The 22,764-nt window shown below is 37.0% G+C and overlaps 1 protein-coding gene across 4 annotated transcripts; it reads right to left on the bottom strand.

Annotated features, from left to right (window-relative positions):
* Positions 1–1,061: 1,061 nt before the first annotated feature.
* LOC137186587 (uncharacterized) lies at positions 1,062–22,764 on the bottom strand. 4 transcript variants are annotated; one of them, XM_067595626.1, is made up of 10 exons: positions 22,203–22,764; positions 21,424–21,474; positions 19,779–19,943; positions 18,282–18,452; positions 16,696–16,728; positions 4,455–4,487; positions 4,248–4,280; positions 4,039–4,071; positions 3,393–3,504; positions 1,062–2,181 (listed from the first exon to the last, which is right to left on the bottom strand). In XM_067595626.1, exons 1-9 carry the CDS (start codon positions 22,531–22,533, stop codon positions 3,404–3,406), a joined length of 951 nt encoding a protein of 316 aa, XP_067451727.1. In that variant the 5' UTR covers positions 22,534–22,764; the 3' UTR covers positions 1,062–2,181; positions 3,393–3,403. The 4 variants fall into 4 exon arrangements, 3 of the variants coding, with proteins under 3 accessions (XP_067451727.1, XP_067451730.1, XP_067451728.1); XR_010929048.1 differs by lacking the exons at positions 1,062–2,181; positions 3,393–3,504; positions 4,039–4,071; positions 4,248–4,280; positions 4,455–4,487 and adding exons at positions 11,423–13,184; positions 14,061–14,735; positions 14,821–14,853; positions 16,541–16,576; XM_067595629.1 differs by lacking the exons at positions 1,062–2,181; positions 3,393–3,504; positions 4,039–4,071; positions 4,248–4,280; positions 4,455–4,487 and adding exons at positions 14,652–14,853; positions 16,541–16,576.

Below are 22,764 nucleotides of genomic sequence, written 5' to 3'. Positions count from 1 at the left end.
GCCTCCATCATATGAAACGTGAAGCTGTGCTTTCTGACAGGCAGCCAGAGTTTTCATGTATTAAACATCAAACATCCAACTGTTTCCTGTCTGTTTGAACTGCAAGCAAAAAGCTTTTCTTTGTACTAAAAGTTAACTTTTTGACTTACTGAAGTATTGTCCTTTACAGCACTTGTACCTTCTTCCATTAATGCCTTCGTTTCAGAGGTTGAAGAAACATTTTTGTGTACATGTTTTTAGTTTTTAAGAAAAATGTATCCGTCACTTTACCTTTACTTGAATGTCTTTTATTCAAAGAATGGTACTTTCTCACGGAATAAAAAAAAAGTTGCATGAAAAAGCCATCAGTATGGTGGCAAAAAAGGCCCAAAAATAAATAAATGTAAATGTTGCCATAATCATATGAATTAAATTTTCAATTTGTATGCAGTCGTTTGTGTTTTATTTTGATGTTTATGTTTTATTCTATTCTTTATTTCGACATTTATTTCCTTATTTACGTAGCTCTACATGTAATTCTACATTTTCTTTGTTTTTTTTCATACTGATAACTTTTTCATTCATTTTTACTCTGTAATAAATCCTTGTAACAAAAAAACACTCAAGTACTCTACACTCAAAAATGACTGTTACAGTAACAACTGTACATGTAATGAAATGAAGGCATTGTTGGAGTAAAAGTAAAGGTAAAAGTGCTGTAAAAGACACTCTTTCTACATTTAATACGTTTATTTCTACATTTCTGTCAACATGTCTAACTCTGTGATTGGTGTTTCTTGCTGAAATGCACCTTGGGAGTTGTAGTTAACTCATACCCTTCAGTTTTTCTGTCAACAGGCTTGTAGCTTTGACTTTGTAGTAAAGAACCAGATATTTTCTAACACAGTTGTTCATCTTTTGCTCTGCTGATTCAACCAGGAGAGTTTCATGTGGATCCAAACTGTAGAAGAGCTTTAACTCCAGGAGACGGTGAAACATGATCATATGTAATGATTTGTGGCCCTCTGGTGGCTTAAAGGTGAATTGCATGAAGTTGGAACTGATACAGAATACTGTTTTCACTTACAGAATCATATTTATTTCCAAAACAACCATTTGAGGTACAAAAGATTTTAAAATGAATATAATAAATGTTATCAACATGTTCACTATAAGGATTTACAATCAAGAAACTGGCACCTTGTCACAATTCAATAAATTACAATGATCAAATATCCACAAACAAAGCTTTAAATGGAGAATAATGAAATAAATCAACAGTTAATATAGTTCAATAAACATGATTGTAGTTTGAAAAGCAAACAAAACCCTGTAAAAAAATATTCATCATAAAAGAAGAAACTTACTGAAGGAAAATTACTTCAAATACAGAATGATATTATGTCAAATAACGATCAAAACAATCAAAATTAGAAACAGACTATTGATTGATGTTTTAATTGATTGAGTCTAAATCAGTAATGAACAAGTGGTGATATTGAACAGGGCAGGAGTAAAAACACCATGAACACACACACTAGCCGTGTTTCCATTAACCTATTTTTATGCGCATTTTGAAGTATTGCATTAAAAAAGCTTAATGGAAACGCCAAAATTTGAAATAACTTTTCTCAAAAAAGTTTCTCAAAAAAGTTTTTACGCTCACTTGAGGTGGACTTTGGAAATGTTGAAAAGTTTATGAGAGTTTATGGGCAAAATGTGTGATGGAAATGCATTTGTCGAATAAATGTAGTGAACATTTAGGTCACATGACTGATCAGCTGTTTCTGCTCTTGGCGTATTCCAGTGTCTTCAAATAGCATGAAGCATGGCCAGAACTAGCTGACATGAAAGAACAATGACAACTTGCCCAATTGAAACAAATTCCTGAGGACTTCTCTCTGTTTTTCGATATCACTATTTGTTTTGTTTCCTATTGGCGACCTCTACTTCTTCTACTCTGTTTATTTATGCCTATGCCACCACATTCTGATGAAACTATTACTTTTTGCAACATTTCAAAAGTTTCCTTAAAATTCTCTTGTGAATCTGATGGAAACACGGCTACTGTAGTTTATTTTGACTCAATCCCACAGACACCATCCTGCTGCCAGAAATACTAACTAGACTCTAGCAAAGGATTCACCACCACAACAATAACAACAGTCCTAGTCTGCTTCGTTCACCCCGACTCTTCTGTGGCTGGAGAGAAAGAAAGAAAAATACAGGATTATTTGAGGAAACATATAAAACACTGCAACACATCTGAGATTTGGATAACAGAGGGAAGACAGTCATGGATATTATTTGGTTTTATTTATGTTTCTAAGTGCTGAGGCCGGATATCACCCCTTATGTCCACCAGAGTGTCTCACCTCTAGACACAAGAGAGGTATCAATCTGAACATCTAACTCTCCCATAATGTTGAACTATTCCCTTAAAAGCGGTAAAGTACAGACATAAGGTATCTGTTACCACATCAGTCAGAAACAAGCTGCAAACGTCTGTGTGTACCTGCTGAAGAACTGAGTGTTTCTGAAACTTTTCCAGAGGAAACTTGAACCGTAACGGAGATGTTGCAAACCAGAACATGAGCTGCTGTGTGTCTATCAAGTGGTAGTAAATACATTTATGCTTCAATATCCTCCCAAAATATTAGGCTGTGTGCTAAATACAGCTGATATTTTATAAAATCAATTTATTTCATTTGCTTACTGTGATAATTGTGTTGATGCTACATGTGTATGATTTTTTTTTTTACAGTAAATAAAGAAAAACAGTGACTCATATTTGTATCTTGACAAAATAAGAAATGACCTGCAGAGAATAAAACAAAACAATTATTAACAGGCACTAAAGTAGTCTTAACTATTGTATCTACCAAACTGCAGCAGAGAGTATCTCCAAAGTCGTCTGACAGTCAAGTATCCACAGGCTAACAAGCTAACATGCTAACAAACTGTGTCTGACTCTGGTACATGAACAGGATTAGATCAGCATGTACAGGATGTGTTGGGGGCAGCGAGTCTGTACGAGCTGGTATCAGTCTCAGCAGTGGAGTCGAGTCTAATATACTGACTATACGTAATAAACGGTCTCAGTAGTCAAGTCTAGTATACAGGTTTATACATACTGAACAGTCTCAGAAACAGTTACAGCTACTGTATGGTAGCCCGGAGGGGAAAATGTGTCAGTCACCTGCAGGGTCTAACAACAAAACTGTTTCTCACACTTTTCAAGTGAGAATTGAATTTAATGTTGTAATGCTTCCAGTTTGATCACTGGCAGTTAGTTTGGTAACATAAAATAAGCAGAATATGCTGGAGAAGGTGAGGGCTTTTGTTTCGATCACATGTCTGCTAGTACTTCCTGGATACAGTAGGTGCGTTATGTAGCGACCTTTCAACTTTACCTGACAGGATATCAACAGTTGTGGTTGTGTGCAACACAGATGACACCGATGACACAGATGACACAGATGATGACCGCGAAGATGACCGCAATTCCCAGACTAATGAGGAAATCTGAAAGAGAGGAAGAAAGATGAAGATCAGACAGTGTGATCTATGAAAGACAATGAACAGTCAGGACTCTTTCTATTTGAGGGGGAAATTATAAATATCACCTTGTTAGATCAATTGTCATCCTCGTTTCCATCCTTCTTGTATTAACGATGTAATAATGATACTTTACATTGTTTAAATCAAAATCATAATTCATAGTGCTACATGTATTTGAGACTCATTGTATAAAACACTATAATATGATGTGTCCACATACTTTTGGCCTCTAATCTTGACCCTCAGGAATAATGATTTGTAAATTGTATATAAAGAAAGATAAACATGTAAGTGAAGTGTATCAATAGTAAAGATAATACCTGTAATGATTCCAGGAGGAAAAATATGTGCTAAAAATTAACAATGTAACAATACAAGTAAAGATAATGTTCAGTAAATATAATTACTTTTCTTCTCTGTAATGTTAATTATAATTGTAATTTCAGAGTTGATGAGATAGTTATAAAATTAAGACAATGCAGGAAACAAGTTTATTACCTGTAGTCACAGCAGGTCGTCTGGTTGTAGTAGCTGGTTTTAAAAATTAATTATTATTAATTAGCATTGACCAGTTGATGAAATACAAGTAAAGATAATGTTCAGTAATTATAATTACCTGTCTTCTCTGTAATGTTAATTACAATTGTAATTTCAGAGTTGATGAGATAGTTAAAAAATTAAGACAATGGAGGAAACAAGTTTATTACCTGTAGTCACAGCAGGTCGTCTGGTTGTAGTAGCTGGTTTTAAAAATGAATGATATCAATTAGTGTTGTACAGTTGATGAAATACAAGTAAAGATAATGTTCAGCAAATATAATTATGTCTTCTCTGTAATGTTAATTATAATTGTTAATTTCAGAGTTGATGAGATAGTTATAGAATAAAGACAATGTAGGAAACAAGTTTATTACCTGTAGTCACAGCAGGTCGGCTTGTTGTAGTAGCTGATATGATATGATATGATATATATATGTTAAGATATAATACATATTTAACCCTTACGCACTGTTCATATTCTGACTCATAATTAGTCTCTACACCAAACTTCTGAGCCACAAATCTATTTTACATTCATAAATACCTCATCAGTCATCAATAAATATGTGATTAATCCTTAATGAAGTTGTCAGAGAACGGAGTGTTTTCTATTTGCTTATAGAGAAAAAAACATTCACAATCTCACTATATTATGGGCCAGGAGACCATTTTATAGAATTTTTTATAGATTTTTTGAATAAATATGAATCAAATTTGTACATTTGTTTGTAGAAAAATGTGTATCAGCTGCACAAAGATTAATTCATTTGTATATTCTGGTTTGCTTTAGGAAAAGTCAGACGAAAAGAGATGCCTTTAGGATGTTTTACTGCTGTCAAATGTAAATATGGGTCAAATTTGTACATTTGTATATATTGCAACAATTAACACGAATTCTAGAAATTGCAAGAGCTTGCAATTTTGCCAAATTACCACAACTTTTCTGAATGAAATGGCCAATTCAACAGTCCACTTGTGATTTGGACCAATTGTGGCATTTGGTGTCGTAGTAACTGACGTCATCGCAGCGTATTCAGCAAAGAGCAGAAGAAACTAAAAACCAAAACCTTCAAGCCTTTCTGGTTTTCTTGTAGTAAAACCAACAACTCCACAGTGGAGCAGACAGTAAAGATGGACATAATCTGCCTCAAACATAAAAATGGGCACTTTGGAAATGAAATTATATTTTTATGTTGATGGATTTATTTATCAATACATGTGACTCTTCATTGGAAGTAGTTTTAAAAAACTGCATTATTTTCCTTTGCTTGCAATTTTTCCCAATTTTGCAATTTTACCACAAAAACAGCTCATAAAACATAGCAAATTTTTTGATAAAAGCTGCTGCAAAATAAAAAAATTTTTGGCTGCAATAATCACAAAAAAACTCTCGGAGGGATCTTATAGTCACATAATCTTATTTAGCTGACTAGCATTTAATGTTAGCGTTAAGTTGGATCTTACTGTTTTTTTCACACCTTGCCAACATGTTAAAATGCTAATGTTAGCTACAAACATCTGTCTAAAAGACTGGAGATAAAGTTATATTAGCCTATTGATAACTGAACATTTCAACTTGTAGCAGATCTTCCACACAAACAAAGCTATTACCTTCTTAGAGGGATTTAAATTAACCACAAAAGTAGTAGCCTATTTGCTTTTATACTTGGCTGTCAGATAATCAGTAATAATGTTGAGTATTTATAAAAATGCAAAAGTGTCCATTTATGTAAGAAAAAGCTTGAACTGCAAGTACATGATAAATAAATACAGTGAAGTCGCCCCTGAACCGATCTGGTTAAAGTAATACACCAACAAGAATCTATGTGATTATTACTACAAGGTAAAAGTAATAATTTAAGGTGGACTTACCTTTAATGTGACCACAGAGGTTCTCACACTCTTCCTCAGTCTGAAAGATGTTCCCGTTGGACCCGTAGCCGCTGAAGTTAAATCTCTCACAGCTCTGGCTCTTCATGTTGTAGAAGAACATGGAAATGTTTGAGCTGCCTGCTCCATACTGCATGGGCCGATAACAACGAACTGATGCAGGAAAAGGATGGAGGAAATAAATTCATTAGCAGACAGAAAAGGCTCCATGATGGAGTCACACGTAGGGCTGGGTACCGAACTTTGATAATTTTATGGCACTGACCGAATTGCTTCGATACTATTGAATATCGCAAAATGCCTTATTATTCAGTAAGAACTACTCTCCAGAGACTGAAAACGTGATCGCTGTTATTAGTCTTTAGAGCCGTTTCTAAACAAACTAACGTGACCAAACTCTTCATGATGAAGGAACATGTCACCCAGTGCAGCGGTGTGGCTCACTGGCATGTTTCTAAGTTCTCAGATCTATCTGATGATGCTCCACGTGGAAATATTTAAGAGGTTTCTTACACTTTTTATTGCAGAGGGCTTCACACCCTTCCTGGGTTTCAAATGAGTTTCTATTGGACCCACAGCCAGCGTGGAAGCGCTCACACCTGTAACTGGTCCTGTTGTAGAAGAATCTGGGAATCCCCGGTTGGCAGCTGCTACAATTCATGAACTCTGAACAATGAACTGGTGGGAGGAGACATGACATCAATTATTTTCTCATGCCTAATTAACTAAGCAAACATTTCTTTTTTGGCTTACCTTCATTTGCAGATATTTTGCATTAATAAAGTCAGTTTGGGGGGAAATGTAATTGACCATTTGCTGTAATTACTGTTGCTAACCTGTCCAGTTGTCACACAGCACATATACACCACATTAACAGTGGTGAGTTTAGCATCAAAATGTAATTTTACAAACACTGTGTCCTTGATTTTAGACATAACTAAGCAGCTTCATTACTAACTAAAAATTGCTGATTTTACTGAAATGACAACAGTCAGCAGTTAGCTGTGGTTAGCTTGATAATTAAGCTAATATTAGCATCATGTGTTGACTGAAATCACAGTCTCCAGCTCACTTTTAATGCTTCCTGCTGATTTGTTTCACAACAAGATTCTTGGGGTATTAAATTTGCATTTGATGGCTACATATATAATATCATGCTACTGGACTGAGGCTATAGCTAACAGGTCTAACAACAATCATCATCATCAACAGTTAATGTAGATGTAACTTTTACAAAAAAAGAAAGACTTTCAGGGTTAGGACCAATGTGTTTGGTGAATGCAACAATATCTTAGATAACAAGTTTAGCTGGAGTTTAAATTCAGTGAAGGACAGCTGTTAACGTTAGCCTGAACTCTGATAGCATCCAGCCAGGACTGGCTTTCACACAGTGGATGTTCAAGTCCAGGATGAGCCTTTTTTATGTAACCCGTAACCACACAAACTAATGTTGATAACTATCGATGTTCTCCTTGGACTTGGAATTAACACTGGGTTACTACTGTAGACAGTTAGCTCATTAGCTGAACATGCTAGCATCAGCCGCTAACGTTACAGCAGATAAACACTGTTTACAATAGAAACACTGACACACCTGCTTTGACTTGTTATTGTTGGTATGCTACAAATGTTTGGGGAGGGTTTTAGCTAAAGGTCAATTCTGCCCAGAAGACAATTTTTCATCATATCATACAGGATGGTACATACTGAGCTCAGCAGGTGTATTAAGAGGAAGAATAATTTGTGCACAATAATAGTACATAACATAAAACGATATTTAATATCAAAGGTGATAATTTTGTTTAATGGTAAAAATCTGAAGTATATCCACGTATCTCAGACCAGATACATGGTCAATCCGTTTGTATTTATTGCAGTATAGTTTTGATCCATGGATGCACTTTGGGATTTGCTTGTTTGTGATATCTTTGACATCCCTTAAACATGTTAAAATATTGATTGGCATGATGTTCTGTTAAGTTGTGTGCACAATTCAACGAGTGATCAATTTGTAATTTTTAGGCACAAATAAGTTTTTGGTGCTTCAGGAAAAGCAGGAAAGGCAACAAGTACCAGCTGGTTTATAATGTTAATATGTGAATGAAAGCAGCTTTGTACTTACGTGTCTCATCAGCTAGTCTATATGCATCTGTCATGAAATAGTATCTTTGATCTGTGGAATAGAGATATTTAATAGCAGGTAAGTTTAATCTTTGTCAGAAACATTGAAGGAGGATGTTCTCAAGAATTCAGGTCAAAATATATTCAAATATTTCATAGACAGTATTTGAGATAGCTTGCTTAATAATAATAAGAGACTCAAGTTTGACTCTGACAGATGATTTGTTTAGTCAGTTTTTTGGTGCAGCCCTGACCAGAATAAAGCAGAAAATATGAATCCATCCTACCGTCGTCAATGGTGCTCTTGGGGTAAACCCTGATCTCTGTGCTGGGATGTCGGGTGTACCAGTATCTGGTCTGGTTCAGACAGTTGACCAGCAGGCACTGCTTTTTGTCATGGAGTGGTATGACTATCAATGCCATGTGGCAGTTGGGCACTGCATCGCAATCCCTCCAGCACTGCCCCTCATCCTCACTTTCCACCGGAGGCTGGGTCAGGTTGTAGATCCCGGAGATGAGGCACTGTGCTGGCTCAGGGACCTGGGCCTGACCAAGCCAGACCAGGAAACACAGCAGACAGAACAAATGCTTCTGGTTCATGTTTCTTCCAAAACGCTTCACCTCAGAGGAAACCGTAAGCAGTTGTGGCACGTTGATCCTGATGAATTGTACCAGGACAGATAGAAAACACTTACTTTTGAAAGTTACCTGGCCCTACCCACACACCTCTATCAACACACATTCCTGTTACATAACTCCAACCCAGGCAGCCTCAGATGTTAGAGGTGTGGCCACAGAAACATGATTCCATTTCACTACTTTTTCCTGAAGTAGATGAAACGAAACTGAGTTCCCCATACATGAAGTTCCTCAGCCATTAAAACCTATTGGTCATGTTAGATTAATGAATGGCCGTCCAGCCAATCACAGCAATTTGACCAACCCACTAGGCCAGGGAAGTTTAGGTGCGCCCCTTTTCCTACACCTGGGACACAATCTGGCGAAAAGGGATGACAAGCGACGAGGGAGGGGTATTTGTTGGAACATTGGGTGGAATAGGGACCAAAGGCAGAGGGTTGCGGTGCTCATGTCCCACCACTAGGATCTTGATTAAACTCCTGTCGTGTTACATCAGCATTCCCATAAAGGTCGACCAGCTTGTATTTGAATACTCATTCAATGAAAGAAGTTTCCACCACTATGTCTACAGTGGCTTTACATTTAAAAACACACCTTCTCTCTTTCTTCTTTTGTTTTGGCCTAAATAATCCTGGGTCCAGACCTCTAAATCACTGCTCAAATTCTCCTATTTTTAGTGGTTTCAGTAATCTGTAAACATGAAAATTTGCCTTTTTACGGGAGGTCATTAGCTGGACTATTTCTCTGAGGGGTTGCAATTTTTCGACGGAGCCAGGCCAGCTGTTTACACCTGTTTCCAGTCTTCATGCTAAATTACCCAGTTTCTAGCAATGACTTCATACTTAAGGTCAATTCATGCTAATCACATCTGTGTGGCATGACCCCTCTGCGGACATCTGCACACAGCCCAAAATTTGTGACCATGCAGACTATACATGTAGCAAATGTGCCATCTGCATGTGCTAGAAACTTCTCACTTTCACTTCTCAACAAGTTGAAGTGGAAGGGGAAATGTGGCCAAGCAGTGCTCTTATAATTCCTCTTGATGACATCATCCAATTTTGATAACATGCCAGGTGAGTAATGATGCGCCAAATGCTCACTTGCATGCACATCAAAGAATGTGACTGTACCTGTAGTTCAAGTTTTAAGTCTACTAGTGTAAACTGTGAGTTTGATATGTGACGACTGAATAATCAGCAGATATCTGATTTTCTGGAATCGCTGTTGTAAACACTTGTATATTTCTAACACAAATCTTAGAAATATACAATTCCATATGAAACCGATGCGAAGATGTATTATTGTTGCCATGACGATGAAGGTGACCTAACTTTAAGGAAGTAGTAACTTTAACCCACCACTTTTCTCTAACTTTAACTAAGTGATCATTTTAACTCAAACCATCATCTTTCCCTAAACCTAAACAGACCTTAACCACAGCGACGTCACACCATAAAACATCATTATTGTTTAACAGTGATGTGTTTAAAGGTTTTACAAAGCACAGACAGATTATGTCATCCTGCTGATTACTGTCGATAGTGGCGCCAGATTAGAAAACGCTCCTATGCATCGTTCTGGAGTCACATGATCAAACCACAGATCTAGAGTTTTATTTGGAGGACTTGTTTTCAATTTAAGAACTAGTGCCCAGTTTATGTTTGTATCTTTCGGTAGTCTGTCGTAGTCTCAAGCGTTTCCACAGCAACGAGTGAGAAAGGCTGACGTCTATTGAGCTTTGTAGCATCATTGTCTCGCAACTTGATGTGATGATGGTGAGCACAACACAGTACGTACCGACTGGATTCGACCAATATTTAGTATAAAACACCCAAATATGAACTGCTTTACACCAAAAGTCTCAATAAAATCAGGACACACACTGTCGCTCAATACACCAGATACCAGGGGGCTCTGTGGCGCAATGAACAGCGTGTTGGACTTCTAGTTAACAAGAGGAGGCATTCAAATGTTGTGGGATCGAGTCCCACCAGAATTGATCTTTACATCCTGCAGAGGTAAATCTGAACCACACCTTAAAAATACTCACAATTAGTATGACGGTGTGTCACAGTTATGATACATGTTCAAACCACGTATCTGGGGCTTCATTTTTCATTTTTCCCGTACACACTACAACACCAAGCTGGTGTTTCCTCATTTACACACTCACACACTTTGGAAAAGCTGTTTTCAGGGGAGAGAAACACCGTTTAAGTCTGGACGGAGGAATAAAACGGAGAGAAGATGAATTTAGCAGACTTTGTGTGGACATGGTCTTTGCAAGCATGCAAATTAAAAATAGATAAATGTAAATGTTGCCATAACCATATTGAATAAATATTTGATTTGTATGCATTTGTTTGTGTTTCATTTAATGATAAATGTGTTTCCACATTTATTTACTTAGCTCCACATTTAATTCTACATGTATTTTTTTTTTCATACTTTTTCATTCATTTTTACTCTGTAACAAAGTGCAATCCTTGTAATACATAAACACTTAAGTAAAAGTAAAGTGGCAGATTTTTTTGACTTTTACAGTAACAACTGTAAATGTAATTTGTTTCTTCAGCTTCTGAAATGAAGGCATTGATGGAGTAAAAGTAAAGGTAAAGTGCTGTAAAAGACAGTCTTTCTACATTTAATACATGTTTATTTCTACATTTCTGTTAACATGTCTAGCTCTGTGATTGGTGTTTCTTGCTGAAATGCACCTTGGGAGTTGTAGTTAACTCATACCCTTCAGTTTTTCTGTCAACAGGCTTGTAGCTTTGACTTTGTAGCAAAGAACCAGATATTTTCTAACACAGTTGTTCATCTTTTGCTTTGCTGATTCAACCAGGAGAGTTTCATGTGGATCCAAACTATAGAAGAGCTTTAACTTCAGGAGACGGTGAAACATGATCATATGTAATGATTTGTGGCCCTCTGGTGGCTTGAAGGTGAATTGCATGATGTTGGAACTGATACAGAATACTGTTTTCACTTACAGAATCATATTTATTTCCAAAACAACCATTTGAGGTTCAAAATTTTTTAAAATGAATATAATAAATGTTATCAACATGTTCACTATAAGGATTTACAATCAAGAAACTGGCACCTTGTCACAATTCAAAAAATTACAATGATCAAATATCCACAAACAAAGCTTTAAATGGAGAATAATGAAATAAATCAACAGTTAATATAGTTCAATAAACACAACTGTAGTTTGAAAAGCAAACAAAACCCTGTGAAAAAATATTCATCATAAAACAAGAAACTTCCTGAAGGAAATTAACTTAAAATACAGGATCATATTATGTCAAATGACGACCAAAACAATCAAAATTAGAAATAGACTATTGATTGATGTTTTAATTGATAGAGTCTAAATCAGTAACGAACAAGCAGTGATATCGAACAGAGCAGGAGTAAAAACACCATGAACACACATACAAGCCGTGTTTCCACTGAGTAAGTAAAGTATCGCATTAAAAATGCTTAACAGAAACATCAAAATTCGGAAAAACTTCCCCAGTTTCGCAAAAAACGTTTACACTCGCTTGAGGTGGACTTTGGAAATGTCGAAAAAGAGTTTATGCACAAAATGGGTAATGGAAACGCATTTGTTGGATAAATAATGACCTAGCAAACGTTTAACTCACATGACTGATCAGCTGTTTCCGTTCTAGACATCTCCAAATAGCATGAAGCACGGCCAATACTAGCTTACATGAAACAACAATTACAACCTGCCCAATTGAAACAAATTCCTAAAGACATCTCTCCATTTTGTTCTTGTTAAGGCGATATAACTATCATAGACTGTAAAAAAAATATGGACATGGTCACCGTGACGTCACCAATTGGTTTTTGAAGAGCGGTTTTAAAGCTCAAAGAGGCGGGCTGAATGGCTGAAACAAGCCACCTAGCGGCTGGCGGACCTGTCACTCAAAGCAGCCATGTCCTTCATTATGCATAACTTTACAGCTTAATGATATTTAAATGGGTGAGTTATAAAAAAATTCACCCCCCGTACAGTTGTCATGAAAGAGGAAATTAGCTACAGAGACCAAAACCGTTTTTTGTACCAGACTGTAAACATGTTTATTTCTGCTGTAAAGTTGGACATTTTAACATGGAGGTCTATGGGGATTGACTCACTTTTGGAGCCTCAAGTGGCCATTCAAGGAACTGCAGTTTTTGGCACTTCCGCGTTAGCGTCATTTTTCGGCCCCGGAGGTTACCGCTTGCTAACTTTTTGTTTTGTTTTCGGTTGGCGTCCTCTACTTCCTCTACTTTGTTTATTTAAGCCTATACTGGCATCTTCTGATGAAAATCTGCGTTGCACAATATTGGATTCACCACCACCACCAGAACAGTCCTCGTCTGCTTCGATGATCACCCCGACAGACTCTGACTCCGTGGAGGATTCACTATCAAGATCTGATAATTTTCTGTAGCTGGAGAGAAAAAAAGAAAAATACAGGATTATTTGTGTAAACGTGTAGAACACTGCAACACATCTGAGATTTGGATAACAGAGAGAAGACAGTCATGGATTTTATTTGTTTCTATTTATGTTTGTCAGCACTGAGGCCGGATATCACCCCTTATGTCCACCAGAGTGTCTCACCTCTAGACACAAGAGAGGTATCAATCTGAACATCTAACTCTCCCATAATGTTGAACTACTCCCTTAAAAGCGGTAAAGTAAAGACACAGCGTACAGCGTCTTAACAGTAAAGGTATCTGTTACCACATCAGTCAGAAACAAGCTGCAAACGTCTGTGTCTACCTGCTGAAGACATATATAAGTTTCAGAAACACATATGAGTGTTTCTGAAACTTTTCCAAAGGAAACTTGAACCATCATGGAGATGTTAGTCTTAGTACACCTGAGGACAGGCTTCTAAATATATTGAGTATTTCAAGTTTTCTAGTACTGGGTGTTGCACACCTGTTAGGCCACTATAATACAGGACACTCTAACCAGATGTGTATGTATTAAGTGGTAGTAAATACTTTTATACTTCAATATCCTCCTAAATTATTAGGCTGTATGCTAAATTTTAGCATACCAGTTTTTTTTTTTGTTTGTTTTTTTTTTTTTACAGTAAATAAAGAAAAATAGTGACTCATATTTGTATCCTGACAAAATAAGAAATGACCTGCAGAGAATAAAACACTAAAGTAGTCTTAACTGTTGTATCTACCAAACTACCAAAGTTTGGTAACATAAAGGTGAGGGCTTTTGTTTCGATCACATGGCTGCTAATACTTCGTGGATACAGTATGTACCAGTACAGGTCCGTTATGTAGCGACCATTCAACTTTACCTGACAGAAGATGGACGCTTGTGGTTGCATATACAATGGACAGCAGCGATGATGGCGAACACAGACAAGATGACTGGAATAACCACCAGACTAATGAGGAAACCTGAAAGAGAGGAAGACAGAAGAAGATCGGGGGTGTGATTTATGAAAGACAATGAACAGTCAGGGCTCTTTCCATTTTAGAAGGAAATTATAAATATCACCTCGTTAGATCAATTGTCAACTCGTTTCCATGCTTCTTGTATTAATTATGCAACTTTACATCGTTTAAATCAAAATCATAATTTGTAGTGGCTATATGTATTTGAGACTTGTGTGAATCACTATACGTACTATACGCACTATATGCGTGTCCACATACTTTTGGCCTCTAACCTTGACCCTCAGGAATAATGATCTGTAAATTGTATATAAAGAAAGATAAACATGTAAGTTTAGTGTAAAGATAGTAAAGATAATACCTGTAGTGACACTGGTTACAGGAGGACGAATACCTGCTAAAAATGAACAATGTGACAATACAAGTAAAGATAATGTTCAGTAAATATGTAATGTGTAATCTGTAATGTTAATTATAATTGTAATTTCACAGTTCAGGAGATAGTTATAAAATAAAGAGAATGCAGGAAACAAGTTTATTACCTGTAGTCACAGCAGGTCGTCTGGTTGTAGTAGCTGGTTTTAAAAAATTAATTACATCACTTAATTTTGACCGGATGATGAAATGCAAGTAAAAATAATGTTCAGTAAATATAATTACCTGTGTTTTCTGTAGGAACAGCAACTGTAGTATCTGTTAAAGAGTTAAATATGTTCATTTTAATTGTAGACTTTATTAAATAGTTATAAAGATGACGCTAATGCAGGAAACACTTTGGGCCCTATCTTACACCAGGCGTAAAGCTGCAACATAAGTGTCTTTGTTAGTTTAAGACCGACACAGTTGTCATTTTCCCATCCAGCACCCACATTGTTAAAATAGCAAATGCACTTGCGTCCATCAGTGCTCCCATGGGCCTGTTGGTCTAAAAGTAAGGTGTGGTCAGGCGCATTGTTGGTTCATTGCTATGTTGAGGCAGCAGAGAGTGATTGTGCTATTGACCAACAAAAACCTGGTCTGAAGTCAATGGCGCAATGTCTCACAGTTATTTTACGGAGCATTATCAAGTCAGTAATATGAACCTACACAGGCAGGTGCACAACATACACTCTGCTTGTTACACACACCAACATGCAGCAGCGCACAACATGCAAAAGATTACAGATAAAAGGATTACAATGTGAAAGATTGTTATTGTGTATATTAATATATTTTAAAAATGCATGTCATAATGTTGAATCATAATATTTATCAGAATTTACTAATCACAGTAATGACGAATAAAATTGTCTAATTATTTGACCAAATCGTGGCAAAACATGGAGGTATTTAAACAGACGGACAACAAACATCATGACATGAGGAAATAAATGAGATGAAAACAATGATTAAACTAACAAAGGAAATAAATCTGCACAGCTTCTAGCTGCTGCCAGCAGCAGGATCAGAACCTTGGAGAGCTGATCAAGTCCTGATAACTGTGTTAATGATTCTTTACGTGATCTTGAATATTTAACAAATATTCTTTAACATTTTTGAGATTACAGTGATCAGGTTTCCACACTTTCAGCAATTAAAACCCCGCTGATTTAACCTGTTACTCCATGCCTGAACAAAATGATTTTAAAGAAAGCAAAGCTGTAATTAAAAAAATAAAGCTTTTCAAAAACCAAACCAAAATACATTCTCAACCAATTAATGAACAGGATCTTAAACTGGTGGTCTGGGGCCACGGGAGGGTCCAGGAGCAGCAGTGTGCTTGTTATGGATCATGTGCTTTCACTTTGAGCGCGAGCAGATCCGTTTCCTCAGCAGAGAAGTGTCCCTTCTGGCAAATGTGCCATTATAATAGCAATCCGCCAAGGTGCAAGCGCACCTGGCTGTTAAAGTGAATGGGAGATGACACTGTGATTGGTTTATTGCATGTTACACTGAAAACACACCCATGATTAATTAGGAAACCCCTTTGAACCATGCGCCTGGCGCATCGACCATTTTTACACCGTTAGAATGGTAAAAGTGGATTTGGACACACCCTGAATGCACTTGCGCCAGGCACTTCAGACTGTGCACTTTAGATCGTTAAAATAGGGCCCTTTGATTACCTGTATTCACAGCAGGTCGACTCATTGTAACAGCTGGTTTTAATTAAAATTAATGATATCAATTATTAAACAAAGAGGCAAATATCAGCATGTCAGAAATATAAGAAATGTAAATTCATGCCTACACACACACATATATATAAACACATATGAGCAACAATATTAAGGAAAGTTTAGAGTCACATTAGTAAAGTCTGCCAAATCAGTCAATTTGTAAATTGTAAATAAAGAATGGTGAACATGGAAGTGAAGTGTAAAGATAGTAAAGTTAATACCTGCAGTGACACTGGTTACAGGAGGTGAAATACCTGCTAAAAATGTTGAAAAATAAACAAGTAGTATCTGTTAAAGAGTTAATAATGTTAATTGTGATTTCAGAGTTGATGAGATAGTCATAGAATAAAGACAATTTAGGAAACAAGTTTATTACCTTTAGTCACAGCAGGTCGGCTTGTTGTAGTAGCTAGTTTTAAAAGTGAATGATATCAATTAGTATTGTACAGTTGATGAAATACAAGTAAAGATAATGTCCAGTAACACTGATGTGTACATTACAGTATATATTTTAAGATATAATACATATTTAACCCTTACGCACTGTTCATATTCTGACTCATAATTAGTCTCTACACCAAACTTCTGAGCCACAAATCTATTTTACATTCATAAATACCTCATCAGTCATCAATAAATATGTGATTAATCCTTAATGAAGTTGTCAGAGAACGGAGTGTTTTCTATTTGCTTATAGAGAAAAAAACATTCACAATCTCACTATATTATGGGCCAGGAGACCATTTTATAGAATTTTTTATAGATTTTTTGAATAAATATGAATCAAATTTGTACATTTGTTTGTAGAAAAATGTGTATCAGCTGCACAAAGATTAATTCATTTGTATATTCTGGTTTGCTTTAGGAAAAGTCAGACTAAAAGAGATGCCTTTAGGGTGTTTTACTGCTCTCAAATGTAAATATGGGTCAAATTTGTACATTTGTATATATTGCAATAATTAACACAAATTCTAGAAATTGCAAGAGCTTGCAATTTTGCTAAATTACCACAACTTCTCTGCATGAAATGGCCAATTCAACAGTCAACTTGTGATTTGGACCAATTGTGGCATTTGGTGTCGTAGTAACTGACGTCATCGCAGCGTATTCAGCAAAGAGCAGAAGCAACTAAAAACCAAAACCTTCGAGCCTTTCTGGTTTTATTGTAGTAAAACCAACAACTCCACAGTGGAGCAGACAGCAAAGATGGACATAATCTGCCTCAAACATAAAAATGGGCACTTTGGAAATGAAATTATACTTTTATGTTGATGGATTTATTTATCAATACATGTGACTCTTCATTGGAAGTAGTTTTAAAAAATTACATTATTTTCCTTTGCTTGCAATTTTTCCCAATTTTGCAATTTTACCGCAAAAAGAGCTCATAAAACATAGCAAATTTTTGATAAAAGCTGCTGCAAAATAAAGAATTTTTGGCTGCAATAATCACAAAAAATTCCTAGAGGGATCTTATAGTCACATAATCTTATAGCACATTAGCTGACTAGCGTTTAATGTTAGCGTTAAGTTGGATCTTATTGTTTTTTCCACCTTGCTAACCCGTTAAAATGCTAATGTTAGCTACAAACATCTGTCTAAAAGACTGGAGATAAAGTTATATTAGCCCATTGATAACTGAACATTTCACCTTTTGTGTGGCTCTCTTGGATTTTGATTTAACTTATAGCAGATCTTCTACACAAACAAAGCTATTACCTTCTTAGAGGGATTTAAATTAACCACAAAAGTAGTAGCCTATTTGCTTTTATACTTGGCTGTCAGATAATCAGTAATAAATGCAAAAATGTCCATATATGTAAGAAAAAGCTTGAACTGCAAGTACATGATAAATAAATACAGTGAAGTCGCCCCTGAACCGATCTGGTTAAAGTAATACACCAACAAGAATCTATGTGATTATTACTACAAGGTAAAAATAATAATTTAAGGTGGACTTACCTTTAATGTGACCACAGAGGTTCTCACACTCTTCCTCAGTCTGAAAGATGTTCCCGTTGGACCCGTAGCCGCTGAAGTTAAATCTCTCACAGCTCTGGCTCTTCATGTTGTAGAAGAACATGGAAATGTTTGAGCTGCCTGCTCCATACTGCATGGGCCGATAACAACGAACTGATGCAGGAAAAGGATGGAAGAAATAAATTCATTAGCAGACAGAAAGGGCTGCAGTTTCCCTCCATGATGGAGTCACACGTAGGGCTGGGTACCGAACTTTGATACTTTTATGGCACTGACCGAATTGCTTTGATACTATTGAATATTGCAAAATGCCTTGTTATTCGGTACAAAATTTCAATATCTAGCAGGAGCATAGCTGTCCGGAACATCTAAGCTAAGCCCCTCAACATAAACAACAATGACAGAAGCAGCAGCAGCAGCGTCTACAGCAGCTTCATCAGTAACGGGAGGTTGGACCAAAACACATAACCTGCAGATAAGACAAGACAAAGCTGTATTAAGTTATCAAAGATGATGATATTGACTATCGTTTGACATCAAAACAGTGGTGGTGCGGTGTCTGGTGAATGGTTGACATCAGCGTCTTGTCAGGCTCGGCTAACGCTTCTGTGTTGTTATGTTCAGTGTTGTGGTCACAGAGAGACTGCTTGTCAAATGATAGGCAACATCATCATCTTTGATATTTTAAGACAGCTTTGTCTTGTCTTGCCGGCAGGTTACGTGTTTGGTCCAACCTAATGTTCCTGATGGAGCTGCTGTACACGCTGTGAGTTAATAGTTCCACCACAAAACTCCCAAACTGTTTTTGTATCCGGATAGGGCTGGTGATTTTCTTCTTGTCAACAAATCTCATGTTTAGATCCAAACCAACAATGAACTGATCTACTAACAAGTATTGTGTGTGTACCCAAAGCCTGATATATGTTATTGCTCTATAAACTATTAAAAACACGTCAGTGAGCCACACCGCTGCACTGAGTGAAATGTTCCTTCATCATGAAGAGTTTGGTCTTGTTAGTTTGTTTAGAAACGGCTCCAAAGACTAATAACAGCATCACGTTTTCAGTCTCCAGAGAGTAGTTCTGTGTAAGGCAGATGCCACTGAGCATGTGCAGGAACGCAGTTCTGTTCTCAGCTTCACAAGCTTGTTGGTACTTAAGTTCTTTGAGAAATTGACAATGTAGTATAAATTCAAGAGGTTGTGATACTTACACGGAACTACTCTCCAGAGACTGAAAACGTGATGCTGTTATTAGTCTTTAGAGCCATTTACAAACAAACTAATGTGACCAAAGTCTTCATAACGAAGGAACATGTCATCCAGTGATCCAATTATTCCCCCAAAACGTTAACATTGAATTCGACTCTTGTCAAGTTTCAATTGTTTTGAAGTAAAACTTGCACTAAAGTCAGTTAACTGCATGACGCTCAGATCTATCTGATGGTGCTCCACGTGGACATATTTAAGAGGTTTCTTACACTTTTTACTGCAGAGGGCTTCACACCCTTCCTGGGTTTCAAATGAGTTTCTATTGGACCCACAGCCAGCGTGGAAGCGCTCACACCTGTAACTGGTCCTGTTGTAGAAGAATCTGAGAATCCCCGACTGGCAGCTGCTACAATTCATGAACTCTGAACAATGAACTGGTGGGAGGAGACATGACATCAATTATTTTCTCATGCCTAATTAACTAAGCAAACGTTTCTCTTTTGGCTTACCTTCATTTGCAGATATTTTGCATTAATAAAGTCAGTTTGGGGGGAAATGTAATTGACCATTTGCTGTAATTACTGTTGCTAACCTGTCCAGTTGTCACACAGCACATATACACCACATTAACAGTGGTGAGTTTAGCATCAAAATGTAATTTTACAAACACTGTGTCCTTGATTTTAGACATAAGTGAACAAAGGCAGCTTCATTTCTAGCTAACAGCCGATGATTTTACTGAAATGACAACTGCCGTCAGCAGTTAGCTGTAATTAGCTTGGTAATTAAGCTAACATTAGCATCATGTGTTGGCTGAAATTACTGTTTCCAGCCAGTTAGTCCCGGTGCAAACTTGATAAGGTAAACAGTAAGATCAGACTGTTATCTCATTCTAACATGACTTTGTTTGGCTACTTCATTTACATACCTGTTTGTATTTTCAGACAGTAACTTCTACAGGAGAAAAAGAGGGTGAGGACCAATGTGTTTGGTGAACGCAACACTATCTAAGATAACAAGTTTAGCTGGAGTTTAAATTCAGTGAAGGACAGCTGTTAACTTTAGCCTAAATTCTGATAGCATCCAGCCAGGACCGGCTTTCACACAGTGGATGTTGGAGTCCAGAATGGGCCTTTATGTAACCTGTAACCACACAAACTAATGTTGATAACTATCGATGCACTCCTTGGACTTGGAAGTAACACTGGGTTACTACTGTAGGCAGTTAGCTCGTTAGCTGAACATGCTAGCATCAGCTGCTAATGTTACAGAAGATAAACACTGTTTAATCCATTCCTTACACTTTTCCTCTTGTGTTTTTGGGTTTTGGAAGAACTTAAAACAGGACACAACCCACTAAACACTTTGTATACAGTTATCTCTCTTGTACACCACAAATAGAAACACTGACACGCCTGCTGTGACTCGTTATTGTTGGTATGCTACGAATGTTTGGGCAGGGTTAGCTAAAGGTCAGTTCTGCCCAGAAGACGTTTTTTCATCATATCATGCAGGATGGAAAAAATAATTTGTGCACAAGAATAGTAATTAACAGAAAACAATATTTAATATTAAAGGTAATAATTTTATTTAATGGGAAAAATCTGAAGTATATTCACGTACCTCAGACCAGATACATGGTCAATCCAGTCTCAGAAAGCTGTTTGTATTTATAGCAGTATAGTTTTGATCCATGGATGCACTTTGGGATTTGCTTGTTTGTGATATCTTTGACATCCCTTAAACATGTTAAAATATTGATTGACATGATGTTCTGTTAAGTTGTGTGCACAATTCTCAATTTGTACTTTAAGGCACAAATAAGTTTTTGCTCCTTCAGGAAAAGCTGGAAAGGCAACAAGTACCAGCTGGTTTATAATGTTAATATGTGAATGAAAGCAGCTTTGTACTTACGCGTCTCATCAGCTAGTCCATATTCATCTGTCATTAAATAGTATCTTTGGTCTGTGGAACAGAGATATTTAATAGCAGGTAAGTTTCATCTCTGTCAGAAACATTGAAGGAGGATGTTCTCAAGAATTCAGGCCCTGGGTTTTCAAAATATATTATACATAACATATTATATATATTAAATATTTCATAGAAGTCTGTTTGACAGTATTTGAGATAGCTTTTCTTTTTCATTTATTGTTTATTTTTTACAAGGACAATGCACAATTAAAAGTAATTGCACCAGAGTTAGCTAGTAGCTAATTTACATGTGTTGTCCCTGGGCAGGTAGACAAAAAACAACCACAGAACAACAATTACACTACATAAAGCTTCCAGAGTCTCTAATATTCGTGGGTATAGAAGTCATTTGATTTTGCTCTTTCATGTTATTTGAGCTGTTTCTTGGAAAGACTATTAGATTATTAGTTAGCTTGTAGTTCTGTGTTCCGAGGATCCTAGCACAGGAGTGAAGAACACACAAGCGAAACAACCCAGCATAAACCTAAACTGTCTCTGAACAAATGAACCTAGGAACACAGAACTACAAGCTAACCAATAATCTAATAGTTTTTCTGAGAAACAACTCAAATAACATGACAGAGAAAAATCAAATGATCAAAAGGACTGAACAGAAGTGCAACACAGGAAAAAAAAAAAGAACAGAGTCCCAAAAAACAAAAAAGTCAGTTTTTTGGTGCAGCCCTAACCAGAATAAAGCAGAAAAGATGAATCCATCCTACCATCATCAATGGTGCTCTTGGGGTAAACCCTGATCTCTGTGCTGGGATGTCGGGTGTACGAGTATCTGGTCTGGTTCAGACAGTTGACCAGCAGGCACTGCTTTTTGTCACGGAGTGGTATGACTATCAATGCCATGTGGCAGTCGGGTTCTGCATCGCAATCCCTCCAGCACTTCCCCTCATCCTCACCCTCCACCGGAGGCCGGGTCAGGTTGTAGATCCCAGAGACGAGGCACTGTGCTGGCTCAGGGACCTGGGCCTGACCGCACCAGACCAGGAAACACACGGACAGCAGACAGAACCAGAGCTCAAACAAACTCTGCTGGTTCATGTTCCTTCCAAAAATCTTCACCTCAGAGGAAACTGTAAGCAGTTGTGGCACGTTGATCCTTATGAATTGTACCAGGACAGATAGAAAACACTTACTTTTGAAAGTTACCTGGCCCTACCCACACACCTCTATCAGCACACATTCCTGTTACATAACTCCAACCCAGGCAGCCTCAGATATTAGAGGTGTGGCCACAGAAACATGATTCCATCTCACTACTTTTTCCTGAAG

Source organism: Thunnus thynnus, chromosome 7, assembly GCF_963924715.1.
Source record: "Thunnus thynnus chromosome 7, fThuThy2.1, whole genome shotgun sequence".
Taxonomy (NCBI): Eukaryota; Metazoa; Chordata; class Actinopteri; order Scombriformes; family Scombridae; genus Thunnus; species Thunnus thynnus.
The sequence above is the reverse complement of the archived record's forward strand: the minus strand, read 5'-3'. Positions and strand labels throughout refer to the sequence as shown.

Excerpts from the sequence above, each read along its gene's own strand:
- LOC137186587 (XM_067595626.1), bottom strand. The coding sequence starts at position 22,533 with ATGAACCAGCAGAGTTTGTTTGAGCTCTGGTTCTGTCTGCTGTCCGTG. Across the intron at positions 16,729-18,281 it reads CCTCTGTGGTCACATTAAAG|CTACTACAACAAGCCGACCT; the intron begins GTAAGTCCACCT and ends TTTTAAAACTAG. Across the intron at positions 4,281-4,454 it reads CCGACCTGCTGTGACTACAG|CTACTACAACCAGACGACCT; the intron begins GTAATAAACTTG and ends TTTTAAAACCAG.